At 36.4% G+C, this 25,178-nt stretch overlaps 2 protein-coding genes across 2 annotated transcripts; both read right to left on the reverse strand.

Annotated features, from left to right (window-relative positions):
- Nucleotides 1-1,049: 1,049 nt before the first annotated feature.
- LOC134792452 (interleukin-1 receptor-associated kinase 4-like) lies at nt 1,050-10,693 on the reverse strand. The gene is made up of 4 exons (XM_063763741.1): nt 10,363-10,693; nt 7,734-7,900; nt 1,910-2,868; nt 1,050-1,560 (listed from the first exon to the last, which is right to left on the reverse strand). The coding sequence occupies exons 1-4, from the start codon at nt 10,524-10,526 to the stop codon at nt 1,171-1,173; spliced, it is 1,680 nt and encodes a 559-aa protein (XP_063619811.1). The 5' UTR covers nt 10,527-10,693; the 3' UTR covers nt 1,050-1,170.
- Nucleotides 10,694-18,865: 8,172 nt separating this feature from the next.
- Nucleotides 18,866-24,734, reverse strand: LOC134792464 (uncharacterized). The gene is made up of 2 exons (XM_063763750.1): nt 24,464-24,734; nt 18,866-19,166 (listed from the first exon to the last, which is right to left on the reverse strand). Exons 1-2 carry the CDS (start codon nt 24,678-24,680, stop codon nt 18,895-18,897), a joined length of 489 nt encoding a protein of 162 aa, XP_063619820.1. The 5' UTR covers nt 24,681-24,734; the 3' UTR covers nt 18,866-18,894.
- Between the last annotated feature and the right edge of the window lie 444 nt (nt 24,735-25,178).

Consider the following 25,178-nt stretch of genomic DNA (forward strand, 5'->3'; position numbering starts at 1 on the left):
AGATTTTTCCAGTGCGAGTTTTTTTTCATAGTTGTTCTTAATTCTTATATCGCGCTGTGCTGTGTATACATGTTTAGTGAGTGATTGTAAACATTTTTAGAACTCCGTATGACATCAGAATCAGAGCTACTATGCGTAAGTTATTTATTTTTCTCCATGTAATAACCACCCCGCAAACTCCTCAAAGCGTCCGCTAGCTGGCGCGCGGTTGCACGGAGCGGTTGAGCGAGTTAACGAAAAACCACGACATCGATTTTGCAAGCCACACGTCTTCTTACCACTAGGCTACCAATGCTTCCCGAACTGCCAAAGGCCAAAGCTATCGATAACATTCGAATTAAAAAAAAACTATATCGCTGTTTGTTAATTTTGTTATACAAAATCGTACCCCAGAATGATTAAATATTGATGATTATAATTATTATCATTAACAAATTCACTGCCAAGAACATGCTAGGTGTGTTCATTTTGTATTGGACATTGGGCGCTTGAGATTAGCCGGGATGGCCGGGTCCACAACTCCACACAGGGCGAGCATACGCGCGAGGGAATTTCCTCGCCGCCTCGGCAGTGGCACGCCTACACTGGCCGTTTTGTGCTGTTTTGAGTGTTAATATATTTGCGACGATGTAGGTGTAGGTATTATATACGCAGCGCAGGAAGGTCGCCAACAAGGTATTCTGTCTGGTCTAGATCGCAAAATCGTTAGATGAGCTAATCATACGACTGGAGGCTGTAGGTACCTACAAGTTCAGCTCCAATGGATGCTTCTTAAACTAAAGCCGTTGGGCATCATAGTTAAGCAAATAGTGGTAGCTGACAGCTACCTATTGCCTAAAAATATTTGCTGCACAAAATATGAGTCAGCTCTGAGGTCGTCCCTTTTTCTCAAGCACTTTTCAATTTTTTTGTGGAACTAAGCATGGGAAACTAAAAAGTAGGTATGAAAACTATTATTTTAAACCATAATTTATTATATTAATTTAACAAACCTTATTGAAATAAGAAATAATCTGTAGTAACGTGTAGATTCACTCTCTCATACATGTTACACTTATCTATATGATAAATATTTTAATACTGCGACTATCAAGATACAACTCCTAAAAGTTAGACTTTAAATTCAGGTCTCTAGGTCCTAGGCTTAACTCATCACAGATGTATAGCACCTCAGTTGTTAATAAAGGCATTTAATATATTACATATAGCTTCACTTGTCGGCCGGTCATGCCTGTTATTCTCCAAACATTTCTTAACTAACATAAAGATATCTACAGCCTTTGTCCATTGAGTAGATTGGTCAAGAAATTCATAAATACTTTTCCCACAACTCGTACCCTCATAAATGTAAGTCTTAATGTCTATTTTTGTATTGTCTGCTAAGACAAAAGGTTTGAGGCCGGTTAAGAGTTCTAGTAAGACGATTCCGTAGCTGAATATGTCTGATTTCGGAGTGACGGTGCCTTGTATCGCCTCGGGTGCCATGTAAACTTTTGTTCCAAATGTTGTTGGCATGATGAATGTTTCTTCGTATGATTTCGTCAGGCCGAAGTCACAGAGCTGTAACAAAAGCATTTTGTTTTTAATCGGCATTGACTAACATAAAAAAGCATTTAATCGTTGGAGTAGTCTTTTACGTCAGTTTCATAGTGAGAAGAGTAAGTAAGAAAATAATATGTTACTGGCGAATGGTATGATTAGTTCTACAAGAAAATGATAGCTTTGGTTCTAATAAAGAGTACCTACGTAACTACGTAGCTACCAGTCAGTCAACTGACTGTGCCAAATTAAATGTATATTATTTTTTCCCTCGATTAGACTTTATTGTACTTATAGCATTAAAACATTTGCTTGCAGTTTCGTCTACATATAAATGAAAAAAAAGTTATGTATCTAGTTCAACACAAACCTTGGGGACAAAGTCTTTTGTAAGCAAAATGTTTGCGCTTTTGACGTCACCATGGACGAAGTTAATTCTGGAGACATTTTGTGCGCTGGGGTATGTTGCTAACGGCGCGGTGGGATGGTATGTTCGGTTGCTGTGCAGGTAGCGGAGCCCCTCCGCCGTTCCCTGCATGATAGTTATCCTCTGCCTCTCATTTAACACTTTTTCAGCTATTTTTTCAATCAAAGATCCACCTTCAATGAATTCGCAAACAATACAAGGCACTGGACCATTTTTAGAAAATCCCAAGATTGGAACTATGTTTATATGGCGAAATTGCGAAAGATACCGTACTTCGGTATTAAATGTTCTCATCACTTCTGCTTGGTTGGGCTGGTTGTGAGTTTTCTTGACGGCCAGCATGCCGTGTCTGGGGTGGGGAGCTTTGAACACAATCCCGAACCCACCAGATCCTATTTTACAGATATCAGAAAAATTATTTGTTGCAGTTTGTAATTCCTCATAATCAAAGTGAGTCAAGTCCGGGTCTTGGAGGATTGATGAATCTATTTTACTACTCAGTGTCAGACCTTCAGTTGTTCCTTGAAATATAGGAATATTTGGCACAGAAGTCTGAAATTGCTGATATTCAGATTGATAATCCAATTGATGACTGGAAGACTGGAAGTTAACTTGTTGAATATAGGGTTGTTGATCATGCAATTGTTCACTAAACTGTTGATTGCTGGATTCTTGTTTATAGGACTCATCGCTGCCAACAGACTTTGCTATTAGCTTAAAATTAGGTATGTTATATACTTGTCCAGTACTCTGTCCTTGTATGTCATTATTAGTTTCATTATTTACAGACTTCATTTGTGCAGTTGTGTCCCTGATTTCTGAGCTGCTCTCATTCAATAAAAGTGAGATGTTTTCAGTGACAGGAGCTCCTGGTCCTTGTGTTGGCCGTGGGGGATGAGGCTCTGGAAATGTTATGATAATTTTCATTAAATCTAGAAGGACTCTAAATGTTTGAACATTAAAAGACCCTGTACCTTTTTAATATTTCTGGTTTAGCCATTTGTATTACCTATCACCTATCATGTATTGTGCATGTGCAATAAGGATTAAATCAGTGTTGGCCGAAACGTTAATGCAATTGAAAATTCTTGACCATTAACCAGTACAAGTTGAACCGTCCGTTCGTTTACAGTTCAATTTGTAATGGTTAATGGTCAATTGCAATTAACGCTTGGCCAACACTGGATTAAACAAATAAATAAGTTATAGGACAAATTATGAAAGAAACAATATTTTTGACTTTTGGAGTGATTATGTCCAAAAGTATTCACTTAATCAAAAAACGGTTTTAGCAGTCTCATGTTATTTTTAAAGACCTATCTGATGATGTGCCACATGTTGATGATATTTAATTTAATTTTTCATTTTTAGGGTTCCGTGCCCAAAGGGTAAAAACGGGACCCTATTACTAAGACTCCGCTGTCCGCCGTCCGTCCGTCCGTCTGTCACCAGGCTGTATCTCATGAACCGTGATAGCTAGTCAGTTGAAATTTTCCCAGATGATGTATTTCTGTTGCCGCTATAACAACAAATACTAAAAAGTACGGAACCCTCGGTGGGCGCGTCCGACGCGCACTTATCCGGTTTTATTTACAGAACTGCCCTGAAAATATATTTTTATAAAATTTTACTTCTTAATAGACATGTGCGCCGCGCCGCCGCGCCGCCGCCGCCGACGATTTTTCCACGCCGCCGCCGCCGATAAATTTGACCGGCGTATAATCGGCGTGGGAAATTTTGATACCTATCATGTCTTACTCCATGTTGCGTAGTGAGTAGATAGTGTCAGAGGTATAATTTAAAGATCCTTATCCCTTCGAGTGGCATTGTCCTCCTCGAGGTCTCTACGGTAAGTGGCGGAGGCCGCGAGACGGACAGACATAACAAGCCGGTGGAGTGGCGCAGCCATTTTGGAAAAATATACGTCAAGTGGCGGGGCCTCAACGGGTGATTATCGCGAATTTGGCACGTGTTAGAAATATGACCGTTTCCCAAAAAAAAACTATGAATGATATATGCAAACTATATATCACTGAATTAAGCATAAAATTGGTTATTTGATTGTATACCAATGAATTCTATTCTATTTATGTGAATTATGCTAGACTTGTTCTAATCTCATATTACTAATTTTTTTCTACTTTCATGTAAAAATACGTATAATTACGAAATAAAACAATTGATTGTAGATAAAGCAGTCTTTATGACAAAACAATACATTTAACACGATTCACACAGTTTATTTCACTTTTTATCAGTGCGTATTCTGTTTGAATGTTCGCGGCTCGACGACAGTCGGCGCGTAGTGGGCGAGGTGGGCAGGAACATCACGTCATTTCTAACAAACTTTGTTTTACGCCGGAATTCGACCGTTAGGGAATACCATCCTTGTTTATTGACGAATGCATCTTGCAAGAGTGAGCAAGCAAGGCGTCGTTTTAACGGTTTTATTTTAGACGCGAAATGCAGCGTCGCACAGATGCCGCGAGACGGTCTCTGCCAATTACGGGCTTGTTATGACCGAACCTTCTCGCGGCCTCTGCCACTTAGAGGCATATTTAAAAAAATAGCCGCGCCATTTCTCCTACCGTTCAACCGGAGGTGCTGCCACCCGAAGGGTTATGCTTTTTCGCTTATTATTTACCGGTGAACCAAATTAGCATCATTTTTATCGTTGCGGTGTGATAACGATTTAGCGTTAATTTAATCAAGATCTAGTTTCTGGATCTCAGGTTATTATTTGATATTTTTTCGCACATCTTTTTTGTAGAACGCATTTTGTTTTACATCAATAGTCTCTTGATTGTCAATTTAATCAGTGAACTAAAGTCAAGAAAATAGCAGGTTCATATCCTAGGACATAAACATGCTATTTTCTTCTTAGAATCTCCAGCAAGCTGCCACCACGATTATAAATGCGTATTTTATGATTTCTCGTATGATGCTGGTGACACGCATAAGGGTCATCATATGATAGATATCATTTATTTATTTATCACATAATTATACAATTTCATTTAAAATTACACACGATCAATTCTTAGTCATTTGATGGTGATTATCAGCTTCTTTTACTTAACAATATATATTTCAAACAAAATTATAAAAGTCAGTTTAAAGCTTCGTAATAAGCTATACCTAAACAATTATACCTACTTATTAGTACATTGTGCAACGAGGGGGGTAAGCGAGATTTTGTAAACGAGGTCTATAAGAGTTAAAGACTCGAGTTTACAATATGCTTACCCCCGGAGTTACATAAGGACTGTATCGTTTATTATAGGTACAGATAAAACCTGGTCTAACTGTTGGTGTTGACGTATGTATTATTTTGTATTACTATGTTAAGAAGGTATAATCTGGGGGTATTTTTAAGCCATATCTGATATAAGAAGGTTTTACATTTATTTTATTTTAGGGACTTTATGATGATTTTAATACCGTCTAGCAAATGTAATTTGGACAAGCCTATCGAGCTTAATTTGAGACTATTTCACCGATTCCTTGGTACGATTTAAAGAAACAAAAGGTTAATATGCCATCTAAGTGACCTTTTCATGATTGCTCAATTGAACATCCACAGAATAAATGTGGTGAATTTTTATCTTTACATGAAAACGACTTTTTAGGCAACATTTTGGATTCCCGTCAATTTCTGACGCCAGGGAAATGAGGGAAACAGCTAAAAGAATCTACCGAAATCCAAAACGGACATTCATGGCGTTGAACCATGGCTAGAACAGGTCGATAGAAACGCTCCATGATGGTTATATTGTATACCAAAGTCGGGGTTGTCGTAAGTAACATGCCATATTCTCTAGAAGGCCACCAAGCACAAATCCAAAACTTTTTTTTTCAACTAAAAGAAATGATTAGACTATGCCCAGATGTTTCGCTTTACGAATCATATGTAATTGCTGTTTACATAGTACGATTTTTTTTGTGTAATATCTCGTCTTGTTCGCAAACCGTAAATTTTCTTGTAGTATTTGTCCAAAATCGTTGTAGTTACTCGGGAGGATTGGGTAAATATTGTCCAAACCATATGCTTTACGTGCTCTCCCAGGACGAAATGTTACTTATTATTAAAGCACTAATTAAACTATATGTGTAATTTTTTTAATAAAAATATAATACCAGAAAAAACGGCTAAGTAAAGTTGTATTCATAATAAACGATACAGTCCTTACAATGTTTTTCATCACACTTGCGAAGAAAAAACTAAATTTTAAGCGAAATCATTCTTAAACACGGTGACATTTCAAACATTCGTCCGCCATATTGTCTTGTTTTGGCAGGTTTGGATTCGAAGGCACAGACCCACTCGGATTCAGCCATAATCGAAAATTGTGTAAAAAATAATTTAAACGGCTATTAAATTAATCAAATTAAATATTTTTAAACATACACTTAAAAAATAATTTATAAACGTCAGTATTTTCAATGTAAAACTCATTTAAAACTACTTTTTTCGTATGAATTAGTGACATAATTTAAAAAAAAAGCCATAACTCACTCGTGAGTTATAGCTTTTTTTTTCAGAATCTATAACTCCCGCGGGAACAATATAGGCCTTTGTCCTTTAGTACACCTGCATGAAATAAGATCTTTTTCGAGCAAGTGTGATGAAAAGGAACTTAAATCACCAACTATCATCACTAAGCTAGCAGTAATGAAAACAAAGTAGACCTTAATATTCCATAAAACGGGACACTTCAAAGACATTCTGTTGAGCGAATCAACCTGCCAGAGACGTTTTCTTTCGAAAACGATGACATCTTTATTCTAACATAGATTTCTGATAAACTTCAGTTCAGACAAATGTAAAGTATGTAGTTCATCATTATTTCGTAACAAATCCTAGGTGAGGCAACAGCGGCTGGGAAAAGTCAATATCGTCAGGTGACAAGCAAAAGTCACTAATTACTTTAAAAAAATTAAACAAAAATCGACCTTCTTTTAGTACTAATATGGTTCACCTTGGCTATGAAATGGTGTTAGTGAGTTTTGCTTGTCACCTGACGATATAGATTTAAGACTTAACTTATAAAGATTTGTTTGTGATTTATTTGTATTCCACTTACAAATTAAGTAAAAATACTGCCTAAAATGTAGCGTTTTAAATTATCATTTTTATTTTAATATTTAAACATACCGTTGGTAACCGTTAGGTTGGTAATAAATAGTTGCCAAGTGTCATGATGGGATATAATTTTCGGCAATAATTTAGAAAACACACATAATATGTTTTGGATAGCCTAGTAAATACTCAGAAGGCTTTAATGTAGAGCTTGTACAGCCACGTTCCCATGCAGTATCAAAAATTATGCCACGCCGATTTCACGCCGATCACGCCGCCGCCGCCGGTCAAAAAATCATCGGACGCCGCCGCCGCCGCCGGTCAAAAAATCATCGGACGCCGCCGCCGATGATTTTGCCATCGGCGCACATCTCTACTTCTTAACAAAGTAGTGGCTCACAAACCTACGTTTAAAATTTTGTTAAAATATATTTTATAGTTTCTGAGTAAAATGGCTATGACCTACGGACAGCCAGGTGGACATGACGGAACTATAAAGGTTCCTTGCCATTTTGGCACACAACCCTAAGAAAAATTAACTTAAAAACACTCCTGTTTCCACATATTTTCTCTTGTTTCTCTTGTCCGAGCAAAATAAACTTTGTTTCTCTTACCCCACCTGACCTTATTTCATTTTCTTGAACAATAAAGAAAAATATTATTTATTAATTATTATACATTTAATACCTCTCAAAATGTCAGCTATTTCATCCGCAAGCCGCATCATCTCTGCTTTCAATGCAATTTGTTGCACTGTCTTCAGTGTTGGTCTGATTTGGCCGGAGGTCCCCCATTCATCAAACAAAATTTTAGCACATTTTTCATTGATAACCCTGGAATGCTCCTCAATCAATCTGCAAAACAAAAAGTGACAGTCAGGAGCGGGCAAAAACTGGCAAATATCACCTTACGTAATAAATGAATGGCACCTCACCAGCAGTCCACATTGTCCACAAACCACTTCATTAAATAAAAAAAATTACAGTGGTTTTAAACAGTTTGGTTAAGTTGATTAATTATTAGAATCTTGTTTTTATAATAGGACAGAAGAATAAGAATAATTTCATTTATTCATGGCAAACTAAAACTACATTTCATACAAACATATTACAAAAAGTTTATTTAAAGCATAAAGTATATAGTTTACCACGAAATGGTCTCGCCTCAGCATAATGCTAACCCGAAAGTCAGTGCTGGTCTTCCGGCGAAACCATTTCTGGGCATAATATTAATGCAGGGATCAAATACTTACCTGTATATTTTTCATACAAATTAACCATTATTAAATTTCGGTATCTCGGTTGTTTTTATGTATATTTTTGCATTTTATTTAGCTAACCTAATTACCATTGTAGAATATCAAAAAAATATTGCGTATGCAATGTGATATTTTGACTTTTAGTTATATATATATATATATATATATATATATATACTGGTAACAATCCCTGTATTTATGTGATGATAACTCATATATGTTTCTGTATGTAATATGTATATTGTAGTACCAGTAGATACAAATCTTCTTCAATCCAAAAGTTTAGTTGATTGATGTAAGATTGTTCTCAAGTAGAGAATTTATACGCCTATTCCACCTATCCCTACCGCGATATCCCCCCCAGTGGGGATATGTGGAATATTTTTCCATCTATTTCTACTGGTAGTGATACATGGAATCAAGTCGTCCATCTATCCCCCCTATTTTTGAATGGTAGGGCCAGATGGAATTTATTACGCTTTTCCCAACTACTTTCCCCCTGGTAGAAATAGGTGGATTTTTTTCCACGTGTACCTGTTGATTTCCCCCCTGGTGGGGATAAGTAACTTTTTTTCCACTTTAACCTCTTTTTTCCTCCCCAGGTGGGGACAGGTGGATTTTATGTTACCTATCCCTACTGCCTTTTTGTTTGGTAGGGATATATGGAATCTCTTCCACTCGTCCCTGCTACCTTGCTGTTTGGTAGGGATATATGGAATTTTTTCCACTCGTCCCTGCCACCTTGCTGTTTGATAGGGATATATGGAATTTCTTCCACTCGTCCCTGCTACCTTGCTGTTTGGTAGGGCTATATGGAATTTCTTCCACTCGTCCCTGCTACCTTGCTGTTTGGTAGGGCTATATGGAATTTCTTCCATTCGTCCCTGCTACCTTGCTGTTTAGTAGGGATATATGGAAATTCTTCCAGTCATCCCGTCCCTGCTACCTAGTAGGGATATATATGGAATTTCATCCACTCGCCCTGCTACCTAGCTGTTTAAGGCCTGCGCAAACCGGCGGACCGCAGCGCAGATCACCCAGGAGGATTAACGTGCTCCTCGATGCCGCGGAGTAACAATCCTCCGTGATGCTCCGAGATGCTTCATGTCTCAGAGCATTCAAATTTATACCTGAATGAAATTGAAATAGGAAAGAATACACATTGATAAATTTAAAGTGATCTGCGCTGCGCTCCGCCGGTTTGCACAGGCGTTTAGTAGATATATAATATGGACTTATTCCACCCGCCCCTGCACCTTTTCATATATATGTTCAGATAGCCTCGTCACAATTTTTTTGGCCAGTCTTTCCAATGTAATTAGGTAAAGATGATTGGAGAAAACTTCCATGTATCCCTATCAAATACAATCAGGTAAAGATGATTGGAAAAGTTTCCATGTATTTCAACCAAAATACAATCAGGTTAAGATGATTGGAAAAGTTTCCATGTATTTCAACCAAAATACAATCAGGTTAAGATGATTGGAAAAGTTTCCATGTATTTCAACCAAAATACAATCAGGTTAAGATGATTGGAAAAGTTGCCATGTATCCCTACCAAAATATAATCAGGTTAAGATGATTGGAAAAGTTTCCATGTATCCCTACCAAATAGCGAGGTTGTAGGGATAAGTGAAAAAAAATCCACCTATCCCCACCGGGGGGGAAACCAATGGGTATACATAGAAATAATTCCACCTGTCCCCCCCAGGGGGGGAAACAGTAGGGACGGGAGGATAAAAATCCATTTATCCCTACCAGGGGGAAAATGGTAGGGATATGCGGAAAAAAATCCATTTGGCATCAATTAGTAGGGATAGATGGAAAAGTATCCCTACTAGTAGAAATAGATGGAAAAATATTCCACATATCCCCACTGGGGGGGATATCGCGGTAGGGATAGGTGGAATAGGCGAATTTATATACTTATTGTTAAATATATGTGTAAATATATAAGCCATATTGCTTAACAAAAAGCTGTGCTATAATTATATAGTGATATTACTATCAAATCTATTTTTAAATTCAACTCAATTTAATTGTCTGTTTGTGACTAACCTTATGTGCTCACTATTGTATTTACGATCGGAGTTTTCCTTCTGAGGGTCCATGGGTATAAAAGCCATGAATTTCTTCCAATCGTCTTCTACAATATGCAAAATTTTTATTATAGTATCGAGGGTGCCCTCTTTTAAATTGCGAATTTCTGTATTTGCCAACATGACCCTTAACAAAACACAACTTTATTTTTAAAACTTAGCACACTCCCCTTTTCGAATAGTGCTGAACACAACTATACAGTAGTTTTAACAACAGTAATTAAGAGGTTCGGAATCTAAGAAACATTTATATTAAAAGACCATAGGTAAACTGTAAAGAAATAACGGGTAAAACCCATGAAAAATCTAGTAATAAAACTAAAATTACAACTCGACTCAAGTTTTGATTGATTTCATGATTTGACAATTTACCGAATTTGACGTATACCATAGAGATCTAGTTTTTTTTTTCATTGGAGCATTGGCAACATGCCATAGATCTAGTATATTTTCTCTAGATGTACTATACGCATACTATAAGCGTGCGCTCGTGGGGGACAGGGCTATAACCGCGAAAATCGAAGTTCGCAAATTGCGGGCATTTTTCTCTGTCACTCTTATTACGCCTTCCTTGGAGTAAAAGAGAAAGATCCCCGCAATTTGCGAATATCGGTTTTCGCGGTAGCCCCTCTGAACATGTGCAACGCGAAAAAATTAAAAACGTTTTAATATTTCTGACAACATACCAAACATGATAGATATAATAATATACAGAGATACCTTCCAAGCGAGCTGTCACTGGGACCACTTTTGTTTAGTGTACGATTAACAATGTGGCCCACCTTGCTGTAGCCATGTCGATAAAGTCATATCGATAAACTATCGACATTTCTTGCAATTTTAATTTTACTTCAAAGGTTTAACGATACCTAAAATGAACAAAAACGCTTTTATTCTTTATTGTGGTTATCAGATCACAATTTTATCGTCACGCCCCAGCAGGGAACCAAGGGAAAGTTCAGATATTTAATTAAAATACATAAATACCTACTAAAATAATATGTGTTCCGCAAGAATTAAATTATTTTATTACATTATAATATATTAATTATCCATTAGCATTTCAATTATGTTTATGTTTAACGAAGATATTGAAGCTTCAATTAATCGCTATTTCGTTCCGCTGTGTAGCGTTTATCGATATATAACACGACTTTTCACATCCTTAAAAGAGCACACATATACGTTTTCACGCACACATACACAACCTTTGTCTACCTAAAGTAGCTAACACACTATCGCACCGCACCAAGGTCATTGTGGGACGCACCCATAAGTAAGAGGGAGAAAGCGATATCTCTTTCTCCCTCTTACTTATGGGTGCGTCCCACAATGACCTTGGTGCGGTGCGGTAGTGTGTTAGCTACTTAAAAAGGGGACACCTGGATTTGAAGTCCATCTTGTCAACAGTATGGTTGTCCTTTTTTGACAAACGGCATTTTTAAAAGAGCAAGGAGAGAGAAATAATACTAGTTGCTGCGCCGTCAAAGAGAACAGACAGCGTTGGGGCCTTGCCAAACATAACCTACGTAATTTGGTAGGCTACTTGTTGCCCACCATAAACCATACTACTTAGAGTAGAACCATACTGTTGGGTATAGTAGGAGATCCCACATATGGTCGACCTTCAGACCTTCACCAATCTGTCTGACGGATGAAACTATGAAAATATGAAAGAAAATATGTTCCAGGACATAAATAAATAGGGTTGCCTAAAGAAATATGGCCAAAACTATTTTTAATAAATTTTTGAAAAAAAAATTTTTTCGCCGAATTTCACCGATTTGTCTGACGAACGAAATAAGTTTCAATGGAAAGTATACAACTTGTACAACATAAATCATGTAGGTTGCCTATCTTTTTCCGGTCACTATTATGGGGTTGCCATGTTTAAAGAGGTGATTTTATATCGATAATTGCACTCATCTGTCTGACGCTTGAATTATACATCAAAATGATGGTAATTTGGGTTGCCTGCGAAAATCCGGTCACAAATAAGGGTTGCCAGGCTTTTAATAAGAAGGGAAGACTTTTAGCGATAACTCATAAACGGCTTAACTGATCAAGTTTGTTTTAATTTTATTTGATTTAGTTTTTAAGCACTATTTTCATGATATTTTTCATATTTTTTGGGCAGATGGTTCAAAAGTTAGAAGGAAAAACCTTTTTTTTTGTCTTTATAACGATTATTTCCGAAATGATTCACTTTATCAAGAAATGTTGTTTAAAGACCCCTATTTGTTTTGAAAGGCCTATCCAACGACATCCCACACTATGAGGTTGAAACGATAATATAATTGTCACACACATTTTGTTTCTTTCAAAGCGATTATTTCCGATAATATTCACTTTATCAAAAAATGTTCTTCTAAAACCCCTATTCATTTTGAAAGACCTTTCCAACAACATCCCACACCATAGGGTTGACACGGAAAAAAAATCCTCACATACATTTTGTTTCTTTTGAGGCGATTATTTCCTAAAATATTCACTTTATCAAAAAATGTTGTTTTAAGACCCCTACTTATTTTGAAAGGCCTATCCAACAACACCCCACACTATAAGGTTGGAACGATAAAAAAATTGTCACACACATTTTGTTTCTTTATCAATATTCACTTGATCAAAAAATGTTCTTCTAAAACCCCTATTCATTTTGAAATACCTTTCCAACAACATCCCACACCATAGGGTTGACACGGAAAAAAAATCCTCACATACTTATTTTTACATATTTTGTTTCTTTTGAGGCGATTATTTCCTAAAATATTCACTTGATCAAAAAATGTTGTTTCAAGACCCCTACTTATTTTGAAAGGCCTATCCAACAACACCCCACACTATAAGGTTGGGACGATAAAAAAATTGTCACACACATTTTGTTTATTTCAAAGCGATTATTTCCGAAAATATTCACTTGATCAAAAAATGTTCTTCTATAACCCCTATTCATTTTGAAATACCTTTCCAACAACATCCCACACCATAGGGTTGACACGGAAAAAAAATCCTCACATACTTATTTTTACATATTTTGTTTCTTTCGAGGCGATTATTTCCTAAAATATTCACTTTATAAAAAAATGTTTTCTAAAAAACCGTACTTATTTCAAAAGACCTATCCAACGACTTTCTTTTTTTCGTTTGATACCTATGATGTAAGATGTCATTTGATATGAATTTTAAAATAAATAGGGTTCTTCAAAAATATTTTTTTGATAAAGTGAATATTTTAGGAAATAATCGCCTCGAAAGAAACAAAATGTATGTGAGTATTTTTTTTCCGTATCGTATAGTGTGGGATGTTGTTGGAAGGGTCTTTAAAAATGAATAGGGGTTTTAGAAGAACATTTTTTGATAAAGTGAATATTTTCCGAAATAATCGCTTTGAAAGAAACAAAATGTGTGTGACAATTTTTGTATCGTTTCAACCTCATAGTGTGGAGTGTCGTTGGATAGGCCTTTCAAAATAAATAGGGGTCTTTAAACAACATTTCTTGATGAAGTGAATCATTTGGGAAATAATCGTTTAGAAAAAAAAAAAAAAGGTTTTTCCTTCTAACTTTTGAACCATCTGTCATATTATGAAAATACCTAGTGCTTAAAAAACTCAATCAAATAAAATTAAAACAAACTTAATCAGTTAAGCCGTTTATGAGTTATCGCTAAAAGTCTTCCCTTCTTATTTTAATTAAAAGCCTGGCAACCCTTATTTGTGTCCGGATTTTCGCAGGCAACCCTATACCATTGTATTTGCAATAAAATTACCATCATTTTGATGTATAATTCAAGCGTCAGACAGATGAGTGCAATTATCGATATAAAATCACCTCTTTAAACACGGCAACCACATAATAATGACCGGAACGAGGTAGGCAACCTAGATGATTTATGTTGTACAACTTGTATACTTTCCCTTGAAACTTATTTCGTTCGTCAGACAAATCGGTGAAATTTGCCGAAAAAATTTTTTTTACAAAATTTATTAAAAATAGCCTTGACCGTATTTCTTTAGGCAACCCTATTTATTTATGTTCTGGAACATATTTTCTTTAATATTTTCATAGTTTCATCCGTCAGACAGGTTAGTGAAGATCGACCATATATGTGGGATCTTAGACCAGTATGAGAAGAGTCGTCTCTTCTCTTTCCGCACAGACTCTAAAAGCCGTAACACACTGCCGCACCGCACCGCGACATTGGCGCGATATCACTCTTTCTCACTCTTATTGGTGCGGCGCATCGTGACCTTGGTGCGCTGCGGTAGCGTGTTATGGCTTTAATATCTCGGTATTCTCATTCTCGGTGGGGAATAAAAAAAAATGTGAGACTGATAACAGGGACAAACAATAATAACGCTTTCTCTGCTAACGACCAAGGCTTAAGGTTAAATCGAATTTAGCGTGTAGACGGATTCAAGCGCTTTTTTAACGCGCGTTGAAAAAGCTCTCGTGTAAATGGGGCCAGTCCAAATTTCCATTATCTTTGGTCTAAAGAAACACTTTTGTAGCCATAGAATAGAGACCGGTGTCTACACAAACGTCAAACAGCACCCGTACACGGGTATCGGGTATGACGCCTATCCTTAGCCATCGCCTTCAGTAGAAGTAGCAGAGAAAGCGTTATTATTGTTTGTCCCTGTTATCAGTCTCACATTTTTTTTTATTCCCCACCGAGAATGAGAATACCGAGATATTAAAGCCATAACACGCTACTGCAGCGCACCAAGGTCACGATGCGCCGCACCAATAAGAGTGAGAAAGAGTGATATCGCGCCAATGTCGCGGTGCGGTGCGGCAGTGTGTTACGGCTTTTAGAGTCTGTGCGGAAAGAGAAGAGACGACTCTTCTCATACTGGTCTAAGATCCCACATATATGGTCGACCTTCACTAACCTGTCTGACGGATGAAACTATGAAAATATTAAAGAAAATATGTTCCAGAACATAAATAAATAGGGTTGCCTAAAGAAATACGGTCAAGGCTATTTTTAATAAATTTTGTAAAAAAAAATTTTTCGGCAAATTTCACCGATTTGTCTGACGAACGAAATAAGTTTCAAGGGAAAGTATACAAGTTGTACAACATAAATCATCTAGGTTGCCTACCTCGTTCCGGTCATTATTATGTGGTTGCCGTGTTTAAAGAGGTGATTTTATATCGATAATTGCACTCATCTGTCTGACGCTTGAATTATACATCAAAATGATGGTAATTTTATTGCAAATACAATGGTATAGGGTTGCCTGCGAAAATCCGGTCACAAATAAGGGTTGCCAGGCTTTTAATTAAAATAAGAAGGGAAGACTTTTAGCGATAACTCATAAACGGCTTAACTGATTAAGTTTGTTTTAATTTTATTTGATTGAGTTTTTTAAGCACTAGGTATTTTCATAATATGACAGATGGTTCAAAAGTTAGAAGGAAAAATCTTTTTTTTTTCTTTCTAAACGATTATTTCCCAAATGATTCACTTCATCAAGAAATGTTGTTTAAAGACCCCTATTTATTTTGAAAGGCCTATCCAACGACACTCCACACTATGAGGTTGAAACGATACAAAAATTGTCACACACATTTTGTTTCTTTCAAAGCGATTATTTCCGAAAATATTCACTTTATCAAAAAATGTTCTTCTAAAACCCCTATTCATTTTGAAAGACCCTTCCAACAACAGCGGTGGCGCTTTTTATCAAGCGTTGTTGTATTTTCGACCTTAAGCCTTGGTCGTTAAATCGAATTTAGAGTGCGGACAGATTCAAGCGCTTTTTTAACGCGCGTTGAAAAAGGTCTCGTGCGTATGGGGGCTTAATACACATGTATCCATTTGTGTCATTCAAACGCTTTTTTAACGCGCGTTGAAAAAGCTCTCGGGTAAATGGGGCCTTAGACGGGCTATTTAATTACCCAAAGGCCCCTGTACATATTGGGCCAGCGTGAGCCAGTCTGGGGGATGCATTTATGCGTTAGAGGGAGCAAGTGATATTGCTATCTTATTCTACCGCATGGCTGCGTCCCTTGGACTGGCCTGCGTTGGCCCAATATGTGCAGGGGCCTTAATATTAAGTTTCCGTCAGTTTTGTACCCTTCAACGAAAAAAAAACAAGGCAATATTTTTATTCATTTTTATTTTTAAATAAATAACAATAAATTAAACTTATCTATGTACAGTAAGATGTATCAACAAACAATTATAAACTTTCATGGATAAGTATTATAGTTTTCCCCGTCATTGTTCGGAAATTATTGGACCGGATGTAAATAGTCTGTTTAATGAATGGTTATTTTTTTCAATACACTTTGCAAAAAAGAAGTATTCATGGGACGATAAGTACTCAAAACAATATATTAACGCCACAGAAGTTCTAGTCGCTGTAAAGTTAACAATCTGTTAATGGTCAGGGTAGGTAGGTATTATTGAAATGTTATCCTCTGTTATATAATTATAATATAGACGGTCAAGCCAATCTTGTCAGTAGAAAAAGGCGCGAAATTCAAATTTTCTATGAGACGATATCCCTACGCGCCTACATTTTTCAAATTTGCCGCCTTTTCTACTGACAAGATCTGCTTGACCAAGTATATGAAATATTTATTTATTTCCTCACACTCCTCACAGTAGGCGTGAAAAACGCTATGAAGCCTCGGCCGAAAGCGCAATACTTATTTACCGTATGGACTTGTATTTTTTTCTGACTCTCCAGAGTTTTCAATAATGTGTTATTATTACTAGGTAGGTATCTTGTCTCTCATGAGTGTCTATCTTGTCTCTCTTGTGTAGTGTATTATAATAGGTACATATTATTAAGGGAACATTTAACTTGAGTATGAGTTGAGTATTTATTTTTCTAGTAAAATCACTAGAAAACGATGTTTTAATAATTTTTGTGTAATACCTATATAACTCTAAATTATCAGGATGTTTCGTATATTTACCAGGATTGCTGAATTCGCTATGCCAAGTCTCAGTCTGGGTCTGGTAAAACAACAACAACACAATTTCATGAATGATATTTTTTGTAGGTACTGAGACTACTGAGACTACTGAGCAAAGTGGAACGAAGACCAACCGCCACGCGATCTTATTTTCCTTTTACACGTACGTACCTACGTAAAAAAAACTATCACATTTTCATCTATTGTATTGTACTTTTAATGTCTTGTAAAGACAAAGCAAAATACTGATATAATTCTAATATTTTTGCCACATAACATAAACCACTTAGTAATATAGTACCTAAATCTGTTTTTTTCAATTCTATATTTGTCTTGCCGTACTTATGTATTGCAACGTCTATAATAAAATAGTAATAGTCATTACTCAGCCTCATTTCTCGGGTCTAATGTGTTTCTTTATTTTTAGAAAGTTATAGGTAGGTAACGGCTGATACAGTAGGTAGGTACATTCTCTGAGAAACAGACTACCTACTTATATATTAAGCTATTAGTAAATACTTAGATATAGTTACAAATAATATACCTACGGTATTTACATACCTAAGTACTTAATTAGATAATGACATAGTTAATTAAAGCCTTTGCATAATTAAGTGGCGGCGTAGCGTAGGTTGGCACCCGAAACCCGAAGCGGTTTTCTATCGAGCACACCAAAATAAAGTAAAAAATGCTAAACTTGCTTAGGTACGGGAATTTATGATAAAATTCTCTGTTACATCAATTATTTTACAGCATCGAAAATAGTTAATATTCTTTTGTACGCCACCACTACTCGATAAAGTGAGTTCAAAAAATGCTGACCGGTTAATATTGCGTTGATATTAAATACCACAAACATACGCGGGTCATGTAACATGCGTTATAGTACTTATATTGTAGTGCTGGTTTTTCATTTCATTCATTATTACAAATAAAGAATACCAAACATACTCGTAGGTACTCCGGTATTTTTCTTAAGAAGGGTATTTTATGAAAATTGTCCTGCTCCTGAGCCCCTTCTGGATGGACAAGTCTTCTAAAATACGTGTAATACAAGTCGACATTGGCCTTGCTTCATGTCAAACTATTCACATAGGTACCACAAACACTCGTGGATACATTTTAATAATTATTTACGGTCGGTTCCCCAACTTAAGTACCCAAGTTGCCATACCAATTGTATAGAAAAGTGGATACTTATGTTAGGGAACCGACGTAGGTACCTACAGCATTCACATTAGTATTAGTACAAATTTCTCATAGCCCTGATGAGAAAAGAATTACGTAGGTACTCGTGATACGTACTCACGTAGATATGTATTCTATGTGTCATTATTTACTAACACACTTATAGGATGTTCCTTTCATTTACAAACCATTTTCAACCAAATGTTTCTATTGGACTAGGTAATAAATTTCTTGACTAAAAACAATAAATAAAAGTTTTCGACTGTGGTTGAATTGAATATAAGGATATTATATCGTTGTCGTTCTACGCTTACCGCCTTTTTTCGCATAAATAGCATTTTTAAAGTCACATATTTGTTGATAGACCCTCAATTTACATAAGCTCCGTATTCCTCCATTTGTCCATGGTAGCCGTAGTGGACATCTGCAATCTGCTCCTCCTTTCTTCCCTTGAAGGTGTTGTGGTTTCTAAACGCGTTGAAGATGATTAGGGCCAAGGCCAGCTTGCCGACCATCATGGACTTGAAGAGCATGAACTTGAGCATGCTGAGGAACATGGGCACGATGGTGGACTGGATAATAAACGGCATGATAAACATCGGCAAGATGCGCTCCATCAGCTTCTTCTGTTTACCGCGACCTGAAAACATTAAGGAAAGCAAAATTAGTAAATAGTAGGTATGCTATCAATAAACTCAAGCCCTTATTGGTTTTGGGTGTATACATATATGCCTGATTTGTAATTCGAGGTATTTTTTCAAGGAGCTAGCATTAAAGTTGCAACAAATAAAATCCTATTAATCGGGGGTCAAAAATAAAGTTTCCAAGATAACAAGCTTTACAGATTTTTTCTCTAATTTTTTGAAATGTCATCGAATAAAGTATAATACCTAGCGATTTTTTTTCTAAACTTGTGTTACCTACTTAAATCTGTTAAAAGTAATTAATTGTAAGCTTTCTAGCAAGTACATAACGTAGTATTGCTCAATAAATAATTGCGACGACGGACGCTGGTTATTATGTAAGTAATTAAGTACCTAACACGGAGCTCTACCCTGAAAAGCTACTTATATATCCGTTTATTTTTGACCCCCGGTTTTATTTGCTGCAAAATTAACTCTAGTATGTAATTAACTAATTATGTTAATTTCATTGTTTATATTGTAGTGCCGCTCCCTACACGCCCTTGATGGAATAATTAATCTACTTACTGGTAGTATTTACTTAACCGATTTCCATGCAGAAAACAAAATTTGAGATGGCAAATGTAAAATAAAGCGACATCTTACATGAACAACTTACGCTTTGTCAATGAGATTTTCTGCTGTTATCGGAGTGTTACACCTAACAAGAAAGTGTTAAGAGTTTTGTACTAATTGTATGAGTGTTTAATTATTAAAACGCAGTTGTAAAAAAAATGGAATGCACATTGCATTTCACTTTCTTCGCAGATGGTTGATCGATTTAATGATGGCGGCATGCCCGGGCCGCGTCAAGGCGGCTGCTCTGATTATTATACACGTCAACCTCGAAAGGTAATTTCTACTTTCTCGTGGCCAAATTTCGTGGCTGGTTTACAAAGGACGTTATTGTGAAAAAGTACACTTTCCGCAATTCCAGTATTTTGTAGACTTTCAAACTTAAGAACGGGCCTTTTTATTGTTTACTCTTCAAACGTGATATCGTCGATATCAAAATATTATTGGAATCAGATGCGTTTTTTATTTAGAGGAACTATTGCAGGTAGAAGCGATAACGTGCACATTTGAAGTTATCAATGTATTTCTGGACTAATACACAACTGGGGGACAATCACAAAGTTTTGAGTCGGTTAATTACCTAATATCTGGAAGACCGAGCTTTGCTCGGAAAATATATAAAAACAACAAAACGCGTTTTCCCAGAGATAAGACCTAGATCGATTTATCGCCCCCGAAAATCCCCAGATAGCAGATTTCATCGAAATCGTTAGAGCCGTTTCCGAGATCCCCGAAATATATATATATAAATAAATAAATAAACAAGAATTGCTCGTTTAAAGGTATTAGATTAGATATTATTGATATACGATGCGCCTTTAAATCTAAAATAACTTTTAATATAAAAAAAAACATATTTGATACAAGCTTTTATCGCTGACTGTACTTTTTTTAACAGGCAACTAATACTCATCAAGACAATTCAAACAAACCCAAACAAGTTGCGTTGTTTTATCACAGAGTTCCTGAGGCCACCTCCTGTCTCCATCATCAGATCTGCTCGATTGTACCAAAATTTATACATATTGCATTGTTATCCAATTAACATATGTATATGTAAGCAAATTTTCAGCTTTATCGGAAACCGGGAAGTGGGTCAAATTTAACTTGCAAGATTTGATGACAGACAGACAGACAACGGGACATGTGAAACTAAATAAAAACTTGTAAATAATAAATGAGTGTAAGTCAATTATCATATAATATAAGTAGGTACGTATAAGTATAGTAGGTATAGGTAAGATAAGTCGAATTGTATTTTTTTCAAGGGTATTATTGAGACTCCACTGTCCGTCTGTCTGCCTGTCTGTCTGTCTGTCTGCCTGTCTGTCTGTCTGTCTGTCTGTCTGTCTGTCTGTCTGTCTGTCTGTCTGTCCGTCCGTCCGTCCGTCCGTCCGTCCGTCCGTCCGTCCGTCCGTCCGTCTGTCTGTCTGTCTGTCTGTCACCAGGCTGTATCTCAGGAACTGTGACAGCTAGTCAGTTGAAATTTTCACAGATGTATTTCTGTTGCCGCTATAACAAAAAATACTAAAAAGTACGGAACCCTCTGTGGGCGAGCCCGACTCACACTTGTCCGATTTTTTAAATTTATTAGTTTTATTACCTAAATACTTGTCATAATTATAATTAAATTCCAATATACAGGATGATTTCGGGGTCGTGATCCAGAACCACTTTTTCTGACTCTGTAAATGATCCACATTATCATATGGTAGTATTTGATTAAAAGATAATTACTTGAATTATTCTTATTTTTCAAGTAAAATTAATGTTATACTAAGTAATTATGGCCACCCTATGACTTTTGACATACGCTGTATGGAAAGCGACAAGACGTCACATTGAGTAGGGTCACCTAATTGTATGCAAAAATGTTTTTTCCTACTTGTCATCTGGAAAATAATCATCATTATTGGTGATAAACAATAATTAACAACATCATTAGGCTCATCTTTGGATTCTGTATGATGTCTGGCTCTCTTGCTCCACGACCCCGAGGCACATGCATATAAATGGGGATCTACCTATTTTACCTACATAGGGTTACCAGATACCTACAAATTTAGAATTTCCTGACAAAATTCCTGATTTCCGGATATTAGCGATGGCCACCCGATTTGAGCCGATAGCCGCGTTTTATCAATTTAAGTTTTATTAAATTTATTATTTCTATTAATTTCAGTAAATAAAAAGGTACTTTATAAAAAAGTCTATCAATTCAAAAAAATCCTGACATTTTCGTGTTCCGTCCTTCCGTCCCCATTCCTGACAAAAGGCCAAAATTCCTGACATGCCAGGAAAATTCCTGTCATCTGGTAACCCTATACCTACATGATGTAACATTAGATTTAGCCGCAGCTGCGCCCGCGATAGATATAAAGTCAGTCAATAAATTACTCATTAACTTACCACACGTGTTTCGCTTTCACTAGGTATCTCAGAGCTATATTTGCAACCTTCCACCTTGAACTTAGTTATTTATATACGTACCCAGTAGATATATAGTATGTACAACCTACATATTTCTGCTTTTAAAACGGATTGTAGGTAGTTAAACTATGTGAAAAAGCTAAACTAGACAGGTGCCCAGTTCAGTAGCATACCACTCAACATTGATGCGGGAAAAGGAATGATTGAGAATACCTACCCTAGCCCGCGCGTTATTTTCCAGTGTTGTAGGTAAATGTTGTAAATTCTAATCAAGTCGTATAAATATGACAATGGAAAAAAAATGCATTGTAAAACAAATGTTTTAGGTACTTACACAATGCAGTTGTACCTATCCTGTCTATATTTTGCTAAGAGGGTTCTCTACGTATCTAGTGTCAAATAAGCCCGCCGTTCGCACAATCCTCTCCTTCGCGGGATTTGTACCTATCTGCAGGTTAACAACATACCTACTTTATGAAGGATTTGTAGACATTAAGTGAATAATTATTAATAATGAATGGCTGCTATTTAACTGATCACCAGATTTAATAAAATTTAATACCAAAAAAATCTACTTTACCACCCTAAAATAATAAACGATCACCAAAATTATAACACCATTTTAATGTGAAATGATTACCAATTTTATTACATTTTACTATCCTATTAAAGGAAATGACACCAAACTAATCATTATTAACCCAAAAATTGTAAATGATGACCAAATTTCAAAGCCCATTTTAATGTGAAATGATAACCAAATTTTTACATCTTGCTATCCTATTAAATAAAATGACACCAAAATAATCATTGTAAACCCAAAAATAGTAAATGACCACCAAAATTAGAACTCCATTTTAATGTAAAATTCTAACCAAATTTTTAAATCTTGCTATCCTATTGAAGCAAATGACTCCAAAATAATCATTGTAAACCCAAAAATAGTAAATGACCACCAAAATTGTAACCACATTTTAATTAAAAATGTGCAAATATTTAATATATCGTTATCCTATTAAATTAATAAATCCACTTCGTCATCTTTTTCTAACCTAACCTAACCCACTTTTCTAGTGGCATTTCGTTTCTGTATGGATTGCAGTTCAAACCTAACCTAACCCACTTTTCTAGTAGCATTTCGTTTCTGTAAGGGTCGCAGTTCAAACCTAACCTAACCCACTTTTCTAGTAGCATTTCTTTTCTGTATGGGTCGCAGTTCAAACCTAACCTAACCCACTTTTCTAGTAGCATTTCGTTTCTGTAAGGGTCGCAGTTCAAACCTAACCTAACTCACTTTTCTAGTAGCATTTCGTTTCTGTATGGGTTGCAGTTCAAACCTAACCTAACCCACTTTTCTAGTAGCATTTCGTTTCTGTATGGGTCGCAGTTCAAACCTAACCTAACCCACTTTTCTAGTAGAATTTCGTTTCTGTATGGGTCGCAGTTCAAACCTAACCTAACCCACTTTTCTAGTAGCATTTCGTTTCTGTAAGGGTCGCAGTTTAAACCTGACCTCGCCCACTTTTCTAGCAGCATTTCTTTTCTGTAAGGGTCGCAGTTCAAACCTAACCTAACCTACTTTTCTAGTAGTATTTCTTTTCTGTAAGGGTCGCAGTTCAAACCTAACCTAACCCACTTTTCTAGTAGCATTTCTTTTCTGTAAGGGTCGCAGTTCAAACCTAACCCACTATTCTAGTAGCATTTCAGTATGCTACTAGAAGAGTAGGTTAGGTTAGGTAGGTATGCGGTGCGGGGTACGGGGGGTTGAGCGGGAGGGGCTAGTAATTTTGGCATCAGTTTACTTTATTTGGTAATATGTATACATTTTTTGGTAATCATAGTGGTTTATTTAGGTGAAAATATCGCATTAATTTGGTCTTCAAGATTTGGTGATCATTAATGATTTTTGGTGATCATTCAATATATTTGGTATTCGAATACAATTTGAAGTGCAGTCGTAATTAAAACGGTGGTAATTTTGTAATTTTAGGCCTTATTTTTTTGGTGTTCAGTAATTTTTTTTGGTAAGCATGATTTTTTTATTTAGGGTACCAAAGTATTTTTTGGTGGTCATTATATTTGTAGCCATAATGAATGACAAGAACACTTGAATATCTTGGTTTAGTATTTTACTTTGAGTTTTAATTTTACCTACACGTGCATGTTACATTAAATACACTTTTAATAATTTAACACGTTCCATGACTAAAGAGCAAGAATTTTAATAAAATTAGTTTTCTACACTTACCTTCCTGCATGCTCCTTTTAGTGTCAATTGTAAAGGAGACTATTGCATTCTCAGTCCTGTTTGTGGTTTCGGGAGTCGGCATGTGCATGGTGACTCCATCGAAAAGTTCAATTTGGTTTTCGGCACGTACGGGCACATTCTGCGGCGAGGCACCGGCGCCGGCGCAGGCGCAGGCCGCCAGTAGCGCGAGGCAGAGCAGCGTGCGCGGTGCGCCCATTCTGCCGGACACTTTGGCAGTGTACTGCCGCGCATTCTCCCCTCTAACAGACCAACAGCTGCGAACTGGATGCATACTGAGATCTCGATCTTGCCGTGCATGGAAATTTTTTCGAACGAGTTTGCATGACATAACATGCATATATAACGGGTGATTTAGAAAATTGCTATCACGTCAGGGTGATATAACTTCAATAAAGTCTGATGAATTATTCACGTACAGTCAGCAGCAGAAGTCGCTATACACTCCAGGTGCTCAAAGAGAGGTAAACGTTTAAACTGTCAAAAAGTTGTTGACTGTCATGGTAGTATTTACTTGTGAGCGCTCAACGTGTCACAAATAACTTAACAGTCGCTATTCATTAATTTCTACACTTACAACAAGTCATTGATACCTTAGCTGTCAAAAAAGCACTGGTATCTAAGCGGTCAACGTGTCAAATATATCTGAACAATATGGAAAAATAGACGTTTAAAGCATACGACTATGGTCGAATAT

The sequence above is a fragment of the Cydia splendana genome, chromosome 1, assembly GCF_910591565.1.
Source record: "Cydia splendana chromosome 1, ilCydSple1.2, whole genome shotgun sequence".
NCBI classification, from domain to species: Eukaryota; Metazoa; Arthropoda; class Insecta; order Lepidoptera; family Tortricidae; genus Cydia; species Cydia splendana.

Bases quoted from the DNA above. Each gene is read 5' to 3' on its own strand.
- LOC134792452 (XM_063763741.1), bottom strand. From the start codon at position 10,526: ATGTTGGCAAATACAGAAATTCGCAATTTAAAAGAGGGCACCCTCGAT. The intron at 2,869-7,733 runs GTATTAAATGTA...TAACATTTCCAG, and splicing joins AATAGCTGACATTTTGAGAG to AGCCTCATCCCCCACGGCCA. The intron at 1,561-1,909 runs GTTTGTGTTGAA...CTTTTGTTACAG, and splicing joins CAAAAGACTTTGTCCCCAAG to CTCTGTGACTTCGGCCTGAC.
- LOC134792464 (XM_063763750.1), bottom strand. From the start codon at position 24,680: ATGGGCGCACCGCGCACGCTGCTCTGCCTCGCGCTACTGGCGGCCTGC. The intron at 19,167-24,463 runs GTAAGTGTAGAA...TAATGTTTTCAG, and splicing joins TAAAAGGAGCATGCAGGAAG to GTCGCGGTAAACAGAAGAAG.